Source organism: Cebus imitator, unplaced genomic scaffold (genome assembly GCF_001604975.1).
Source record: "Cebus imitator isolate Cc_AM_T3 unplaced genomic scaffold, Cebus_imitator-1.0 Scaffold137, whole genome shotgun sequence".
NCBI classification, from domain to species: Eukaryota; Metazoa; Chordata; class Mammalia; order Primates; family Cebidae; genus Cebus; species Cebus imitator.
The window spans coordinates 3,879,209-3,889,173 of NW_016107452.1; the positions used below are offsets into that span (position 1 = coordinate 3,879,209).

The following is a 9,965-nucleotide window of genomic DNA, read 5'->3' on the forward strand; positions in this document are numbered from 1 at the left end:
TTTTTCCATAAAGACAGCATCTCACTTTGTCACACAGGCTGATGTGTAGTGGCTCATAGTTCACAGGAGCCTCAAACAATTGGGTAAGTGATCCTACTGCCTCAACCTTCCAAGTAGCTAGGACTACAGGCCTGTGACATGCACAGCCGATTTTATTTTTATTGTTTGCAGAGACAGGGTCTTACTAGCTTACTTTGCCCAAGCTAGTCTGGAAGTCCAGGCCTCACATGATCCTTTATCAATCTTTGATTTTATTGCCTCTGGAATTCAGAGCCCTTACTTAGCCATACTTTCCTTACACTTAGGTGATATAAGAATTTATCCAGGTTTTCTTAGTATTTGTATGGTTTTGTTTTTGACATTTAGATGACTGCTCCATTAGAAGATGATGAAGATGACTCATATGTATGGTATTCTAACTTTTTTCCAACAGCTATATAATTGTCCCCATGCTATTTACTTAAAATTTATCTTCCAAACCTCTGCTTTTAGCCATGAAAGAATAAACTGAACAAAATATATAAAACAACTATTTTCAGATATTGAAACAACAGACTGCAGGAGTGTGACACCTGAAAGAAAGGAACAAAACAAAGTGAACCCTACATTCACCTAGGTTTCTAACTAGAGACAATTTGCAAACCATGTAGCAGAGAAGAGAATTCAAGAAGAGAATGGCTGTTTCACTGAGTTGAGGAGGCTGCGCAGGTTGGGGCAGCTGGCATTTGTGAGGTAGAGATACACAGCAAAAGAACTCCAGAAATCTACATAGGGCTGCCTTCACTGCACATGTGTTGGATGAACTTTAACAAGGCCTATCACTATGAAGAACACCTAGAGCAACTAGAAGCTGAAAAACGCTGAGAGCTCACACAGGGCTGGGAGTCAATGGAGCTCTTATAAGCCAAAGTAGAGATCTCATTGAACATTCAAGTCAATTAGTATAGAATCCAGAAGAATTATATAAACAATTGGGCTACACTAACCCTAGAGTAAAGGCTATGCCAGGTATGCCCTAAATATACGTAAAAACACGAACTGCCTGCTGATACAAAAGATAAAATCCAAGTCATCAACCATGGTCAGCCTCAAACAAAAAGCCAGTAAACATGTTTTTTGTAGAAACTGACAAGCTGATTCTAAAATTAATATGGTAATGAAAGTACCTAGAATAGCCAAAACAACACTGAAAAGGAACAAAATTGGAGGATTTACACTACATGACTGAGACTTACTACAAGGCAACAGTAATTAAGACAGCATGGCACTGATGTTAAGAATAGACATAGAAATCAGTGTAACAGACGAGAGAGCCCAGAAATAGACCCACTCACATATGGTCAACTGATTTTTGACAAAGGGACCATGGTAAATCAGTGAAGATAGAACAGTCTCTTGAACATATGGTGTTGAGACAACTGGCTACCCACAGGCAAAGAACATCAGCTTCAACTCACACATCACACCATACACAAAATTAACTTGAAATCTCAGATAAGAATACAAAACTATGAAAAGAAAAAAATGAAAACAAATTAGCTTAAAATGAATCATAGACCTAAATGTAAAGCTACTATCACAGAACTAAAAGAAAACACAAGAGTATCTTTGTGACCACAGAATACACAGATTGTTAAGATACTACAAGTACAAACCGTGAAAGAAAAAAATGACTTTATCAAACTAGAAGCTACTCTTCGAAACACATCCCGCAGGGAAAAAAAAAAGCCTTCACAATACACTTATCAAAGGACCTGTATGCCAAATAATAAAAAGAATGCTTATAACCCAGTCAAAAAGCAAACAACCCAATTTTAAAATATGGGCAAAAGATTGTATACGAATGGCCAATAAGCACATGAAAAGATGCTCAAAATCATTAGTCATCAGGGAAATACAATTTAAACCAGAAGGAGATACTACTACATATCCACACAATAGCTAAAGTTAAAAGGTTTATAATATTAAGTGCTGGTGATGGAGAGTGGTAGGAATGTAAAGTAGTATAAAATGGAAAACAGTTTGGCAGGCTTTTATGAGGTTAAATATACACTTACCACATGACCTAGTCATTCCATTCCTAGGTATTTACCCAAGAGAAATAAAAAAATTTCCACACAAAGACTTGTACATGATAGTTGGGCACAGTGGCTCATGTCTATAATCCCAGCACTTCGGGAGGCCGTGGCAAGTGATCACCTGAGATCAGGAGTTTGAGACCAGCCTGACCAACATAGTGAAACCCATCTCTACTAAATATACAAAAATGAGCTGGACATGGTGACATACGCCTGTAATCCCAGCTACTTGGGAGGGTGAGGCAGGTGAACTGTTTGAATCCAGGAGGCAGAGGTTGCAGTGAGCTGAGATTGCACCACTGCACTCCAGCCTGGGCGACAGAGCAAGATACTGTCTCAAAAATAACAGACTTGTGAATGAATGTTGATAGCAGCTTTACCCAAAATAGCACGGCTGAAAACTATTTGCCTAAATAACCACCAACAGGTAAATAAACTGTGGCATATCCATACAATGAAACACTACTCAGAAATAAAAACATATGACAGAGCAAAATATAAGACTATACAATGTAGTGTACATTTCTAGCAAATTCTAGAACTGTGAAACTCATCTACATCAACAAAAAGTAGTATAGTGATTCCCTGGGCAAGAAGTGAGGGTGGGGGACTCACTGTGAAGGGGCACAGGAAACTCTCTGATAGAAATTTTTTAGATCTTGACTGTGATGGTGGTTGCGTGGGTGTCCATATTTTACGAAACTCATCAAACTGCATACTTAAAATCGATGCATTTCCTTATATGTAAATCACATCTCAATAGAGTTAGTTTTTTAAGTCCATCTTTAGTTCCAGTAATTTGAGAAGCCACCTTTACTATAAGAAATCCATTTGAAAGAAAAAAATGTTTAAATTGATTTCAATTTAAAAATAGTCATGGACCAAAAAGCAATATACAAATATAAACATAAAGCAAAGATTACTTAAAAGCAAGGATTGAAAAACTCTGGCCCTTAATCTGATTAACCTAGGAAATAAATATGAAGATGTAACATCCTTATTTATGTCGTCTAGCATTACAAAAAGCACAACATACATTTAAATGGCTGTATTGGCAAAATGCTCAATATCAAGAATGAAATGTTATTCCACAGAGTCTCTTTCTCTCCACTGGGCCTCTCTTGCCAGACCCTCTCTCCTTTGCTGTCTCTGACTATAAACAAACTGACCATAGACAAACTGAAATATTCTACTTTAACACAAATAATTAGTTCCTGTTTTTTAAACAGTGAACACTTTATATAGTTGTTACTTTAAAAACTGAAACATTATGTTTTATTTATATGGTCTGGTTCATTTTGATCTATATGTATAGTGAAAACAGACCAAAGTATATTGTCATCAACAATATGATTTGAATCAGTAAAAATATCTGACTTCACATTTTATAAGTACTACTTATCACCTTACTTTTGGTCTATAAATTTTATTCATTTAAGGGATACTATTATAATTTGATATATCTACAGTTTATGGGTATCATTAGAAAAAGAACATCATATAACGCTAAAGAAAAAACAAATGCTTTTTATGACAACTGTGTCATATATCAAATATATAAAGAAAAGCTAAATATTCAACAACTATGAAACTATCAGCTTGATTCAATGCATTCCTAATATGGGCTCCTTTCCTATTTTGGTTTTAAACATGTAATTTTACTTCCATTCCACTAACAACTAAACACATCAGATTAAGCCAATCATAAATTTAGTTAATGTCTAATTATGTAACATGTTTTTATTCCCATTAAACACAGAATGGTAGCCATCAAAGAGCAGATAATCTTAGAATAATTCCATTATATCAGAAGAGTCAGAGCTGAATATAATTCTTCTAGTGCCCTATAATTAGGAAAGACAAAGCATTTTATTGTAAGAAGACAGATTCCAACCTTTACATACCAGTTCAGAAGTACTCTAACAAACTACCATGCTTGATGTTTACTAATCATAAAAGGAGGTACTTTGTTGGTGGGTAGTAAATCACACACATCAAGCGCTAATCTTTACTAAACTCAGACTCCTTACTAAGACATTATCATTCCCTTTTATTAATGGAGATAACATTTTACATCAGTGTGTTATACCTAAGTTTCATTTTGGCTTTACAGGTTGTTTTTCTGAACTCTTACATTTTTGTGACATTCCTTAAGCAAGTTAATCAAGATGTTGCATTCTTCAGTGTGCAAGTGTGGAGATAAGTCAGGATGCATCTTTAGGAGATGATGACGGATCACAGCAGTGCAACCTGTGGATACAAGAGTGTCTTGAATATGCATAAATATACCTGTTATGCCACCTAAAAGTATCTTCAGTGAGAACCTTCAGTGACCTTTATCAGAGAAGTCTGTTAACCATTAACCAGCTGTGTGACCTCAGGCAAATTATTAAACTTGAGCCAAAGCTTTCTTATTCAATGATTTCACATATTGAACAAGTTATCAGTAGTGTTTAGAGAACCTGCAGGTTCAGGAGAAAAGCAGGAAGCCTAAAGAGACCCAATCCTGCAAATAAGTGCCAAAGCAGAAACAGCTCGCTTATAAGCAATAAGCCTGGCTTCACATATTTTCACCACAATCTCAAAACTGATTACATCTCATTCTGTTCAGAAGAAATTCTACCAATTAAGAGAAGTGGCTTATTATTTTTAAATTATATTATTCTGAGAGTTAAAAGGCCATTAGTCTCATATTGGTGTGAATTAATATAGATTACTTTCCTCATAATAGCTGGCTGAAAAAAAAAAACTAAACAATGAAATGAAACAAGAAGTTGTGAGAAAAAAAAGTTCAAATTTAACAGACATAGTCGTAACTAATTACTACACTGAAAACATGAAGCTGAAATCCCTGAAATTATGCTTAGGCTGTTCATTTACAAAGTGGAAAATTAGCAGCCAAGGTCAGAGGAAAAACATTATAGGCAGTGTTTTTTTTCATGTGTGTGTGTGTGTGGTTTTTTGTTTTTTTTTTTTTTTTTTTTTTTTGGTAGAATCAGGGGTCTTGCTATGTTGCCCAGGCTGTTTTCAAACTCCTGGCCTCAAGTGATCCTCAGCCTCCCAAAATGTTGTGATAGACACGCGCTACAGCACCCAGCCTGCGCTTAAGCTATTCTAACTCAGAAATGATTACCAAAAGAAAGAAACAATTAGTTCCTTTAATTTGTTAAAAGTTTCAAATAGAAAACAGGAACCAACTCACATCCTTTAGGATGGCTACTACCAAAAAATCCCAGAAAATAACAAGTGCTCAAGAGGATGAGGAGAAACTGAAACTCTTGTGCACTGCTGATGGGCATGTAAACTGGGATAGCTACTGTGGAAATTGGTATAGCACTTCCTCAAAATACTAAAAATGAAATTACCATATGATTCAGCAATTCTACTTCTGGCTATAGACTCAGGAGAATTAAAAGTAGGGTTTTGAAGAGAGATATTTGAACACCCATGTTCACAGTATATTACTCACAATAATTAAAACATGGAAGCAACCCAAGAGCCCAACAGACCAACAGATCAGCACCAAGTGATATATACGTGCAATGGAATACTATTCAGCCTTAAAAATGGAAGGAAATTCTGACATATGCTACAACATGGATGAACTGTGAGGACATGCTGAGTGAAATAAGCCAGTCAAAAAACATACATATAGGGTTTAACATACACAAATCAATAAATATGATTCACCATACAAACAGAATTAAACACAAAAACCACGTGACTATCTCAACAGATGCAGAAACGCCTTTGATAAAATTCAACATCACTTCATGGTAAAAACTCTCAACAAACTAGGCATTGAAGAGCATAACTCAAAATAAGAGGAGCCATCTATGACAAACTCACAGACAATGTTAACACTGAACAGGCAAAACATGGAAGCATTTCCCCTGAGGACCGGAACAAGGGAACAGGATGCCCACTCTCACCACTGTTATTCAACACAGTACTGGAAGTCCTAGGTAAAGCAATCAGCCAAGAGAAGTAAAAGGCATCCAAATTAAAAAAAGAAGTCAAACTGTCTCTCTTCACTGTCGATATGATTCTGTACTCAGAAAACTCTAAAGACTCTCCCAGATAACTTAAGTTTCAGGATACAAGGTCAACACAGAAAAATCAGCAGCATGTCTGTATACCCAATAACGTTCAACCTGAGAGCTAAACCAAGAATGCAATCCCATTTTCAACTGCCACCAAAAAAATAAAATATCTTGGAATACATCTAACCAAGGAGGTAAAAAATCTCTACAGGAAGAACTACACAACACTGCTGAAAGAAATCATAGATGACACAAACAAATGGAAAAACATTCCATGAGACACAAACACATGGAAAAATATTCCATGCTCATGGATTGGAAGAATCAGTATCATTAAAATGGCCATACTGCCCAAAGCAATCTACAGATTCAACACTATTCCTATCAAACTACTAACGTCATTTTTTCACAAGACTTGAAAAAAAAAACACTCTAAAATTCATATGGAACCAAAAAGGGGATCAAATACCCAAACCAATCCTAGGCAAAAATAACAAAGACCAAAGGTATCATATTACCCTAATTTAAACTATAAGGCTACAATAACCAAATCAGCATGCTTCTCCTACAAAAATACACACATGGACCAATGGAACAGATTAGAGAGCCCAGAAATAAAGCTGCACAGCTTTTGATCTTTCACAAAGTCGACAAAAATAAGCAATGGCAAAAGGACTTCCCATTCAATAAATGGTGCTGGAATAGTTGGCTAGCTATACGCAGAAGAATAAAAGTAGACCCTTACATTTCATCATACATAAAAATTAACTCAAGATAGATTAAAGATTTACATAGAATGCCTCAAACTATAAGAATCCTAGAAGAAAACCCAGGAAACACCATTCTGGACATTCATCTTAGGAAAAAATTAAGACTAAGTACTCAAAAGCAATTACAACAAAAACTACCTAATTAAACTCAAGAGCTCAGAATTGCAAAAGAAGCTATCAACAGAGAAAAGAGAAAACCTACAGAATGGGAGAAAATATCACAAACTATGCATCCAACAAAGATCTAATATCCATAATCTATAAGGAAATTAATTCAACAAGTAAAAAATAAATAACCCCATTAAAAAGTGAGCAAAAGACATGAACAGTCACTTCTCAAAAGACGACATATGAGTGGCCAACAAACAAAAAAAATTCTCAACATCATTAATCGTCAGAAAAATGCAAATCAAAACCACAATGAGATACCACCTCACACCAGTCAGAATGGCTATTACTTAAAAAGTCAAAAAAACACAGATGCTGAGGGAGGCTGTGAGAAAAAAGAATGCTTATACACTGCTGTGGGAATGTCGATTAGTCCATCCACTGTGGAAAACAGTCTGGAGATTTCTCGAAGAACTTAAAACAGCTGTCACTTGATCCAGCAATCCCATTATTGGGTATATAGCCAAAAGAAAATAAACCGTTCTACAAAAAGAGACACAAGCACTCATATGTTCCTTGTAGCTCTACTCACAACAGCAAAGACTCAACCTAAGTGTCTATCAGTAGTGGACTGGATAAAGAAAAAGTGGTACATATATACCATGGAATAGGCCATTATCCTAAGTGAATTAATGCAGCAACAGAAAGCCAAATACGGCATATTCTAACTTAAACGTGATAGCTAAACACTGGATACTCATAGAGATGAAGATGGCAACAACAGACACTGGGAATAGAGGGTAGAAGGAGGGTAAAGAATGAAAAACCGTTAGATACTATGCTCACTACCTGCATGATAGGATTAATCATACCCCAAACTTCGGCATCACCCGATAGGCCTATGTGACAAACCTGCATATTAATTACCCCCAAAATCTAAAATAATAATTGATATATTTTTTAAAAGGCAAACAGTGTAACATTCCTCTTATATGAGGCACCTAAAGTAGTCAAAGTCAAAGAGACACAAAGTAGAATGGTGGTTACCAGGGGGAAGTGGAAGGGCAGGAGGAGAAGAATGGGGAGTTATTGTTTAATGGGTAGAAAGTTTTACAAGACAAAGAGTGTTATGGAGATGGGTGGTGATGATGGCTGGCAACATTATTAATGTATTTGATACCAATGAACTGTGTATTTAAATGGTTAAGATGGTAAATTTTATGTCATATGTGTTTCACTGTATGAATTTTATGGTATATAAATTATACTTCAAGCTGTCAAAAAAAAATCTGAGAAATTTTGCCCTTCTCCTCCCTAAAATACATTACCACCTTTAAATGACCATTGCCCAACCTATAAAGCCAACTGTTAACCCACTGCACCCTGCTGATTCTCTTTTCAGACTCAGCCCACCTGCACAAGGGTGAATAAACAGCCATGTTGCTCACACAAACCCTGCCTGATGGTCTCTGGACATGCCTAACATTTGGTGCTGAAACCTGGGAGGCCGGCACGCCTATGAGAGACCAAACCCCCTCCCCTGCTCTCCTTGTGCTCCCTCGGTGAAGAGACCTACCTATGACCTAGATTCATCAGACTAGCCCACACATCCACTCACTATCCTCAGATCAGGTAAGCGGTTTGCCTCAACTCTTCTCTTTAGCCCTTCTCACTGCCTGTCAGCTTCCTTCTCCTTTCAGTTTCATTTTCCTCTTCCTTTCAGTGTAGACAAGAAAGACAGGACTTTCTGTGAGGTTCATGACCAGAAAAAAATCCCACATGGGTCACAGAACCGGGAAGACAGTGTTCCCTCAGTGACTGATCACCGCGGACAAGTCTGCTCTGGTCACTCACTCACAGGTGATGGATCAACACAAGGGATGCCCCCTTTGACTGATTCACCCCAGGTACAAACCAAGGTTTAGTCTGGGACGCCTGCTAAACTGCTTGGTTGCGCATTCACTTTCTTTGCCACCGCTGCTCTTCTTAAACTACTGTATGGGCAATCTCCTGCCCTCCATTCCTTCCTCCTCTCCTTTACCTGTGCTGTGAAAAACCTCAAACCTCTCCAGCTACCACCTGACCTAAAATCTAAGCATCTTATTTTCTTCTGCAATACAGCCAAGTATAAATTAGACAATGGCTCTAAATGGCCAGAAAATGGCACTTTCCATTTTTCTATTCTGCAAGATCTAGACAATATTTGTCAACAAATGGGCAAACGGTCTGAAATTCCCTATGTCCAGGCATTTTTTTTAACATTCCAATCCCTCCCTAATCTCTGCTCAATGCATCCCATCCCAAATTTTCCTCTCTCCCATTCGCTCCTCCTACATCCACCAGTGATTCAGAATCCTCCTTGTTCATCGACGTTTCTGACCTTTCTCCTCTCCACCTGTCTGAACCAGACCCTAATGCAGGCCCTAACCTCCAACCAGAACCTCCCTCCTCCCAGAGCATCCCTCCTCCTCCTCTGCCTACAATCCACCTCCTTATTCTCCTCCTGTCACCTCCCCACCTCATACCCAGTCAGACTTGCAGTTTAGTCCTGCAGCTAACTCCTCCGCCCCTGCCCAACAATTCCCCCTTGGAGAGGCGGCTGGAGTCTAAGGCATAGTTAGGGTGCAAGTTCCTTTTTCTTTATCGGACCTTTCCCAAATTGGCCAACAGGAGTAACTTAAACGTCATCCTTACTTCTACTCTAACCCCTAAAAAAAGTTTTATCACCCAATCAGCCCCTAACATTAAAAAAGCTACAGAAATAAAAATCTGGCTCTCAAACTCTACAACAGGATGTAATTAACCTCACCTACAAGGTGTTTAACAATAGGGAGAAAGCAGCCAGGCAGCAATGCATTTCAGAACTGCAAATGCTTGGCCGAGCGCGGTGGCTCACGCCTGTAATCCCAGCACTTTGGGAGGCCGAGGCGGGTGGATCACGAGGTCAAGAGATCGAGACCATCCTG

The 9,965-nt window shown here is 37.8% G+C and overlaps 1 protein-coding gene across 2 annotated transcripts in view; it reads right to left on the reverse strand.

Annotated features, from left to right (window-relative positions):
* The window catches only part of CMC2 (C-X9-C motif containing 2), a 34,380-nt gene that overhangs the window by 15,500 nt on the left and 8,915 nt on the right, over positions 1 to 9,965 (reverse strand). For both annotated transcript variants that reach the window (XM_017541854.2, XM_017541856.2), the window contains exon 2: positions 4,213 to 4,328. In XM_017541854.2, the coding sequence (XP_017397343.1) occupies positions 4,213 to 4,293 (81 nt within the window). In that variant the 5' untranslated portion in view covers positions 4,294 to 4,328. The remainder of the gene's footprint in view (positions 1 to 4,212; positions 4,329 to 9,965) is intronic.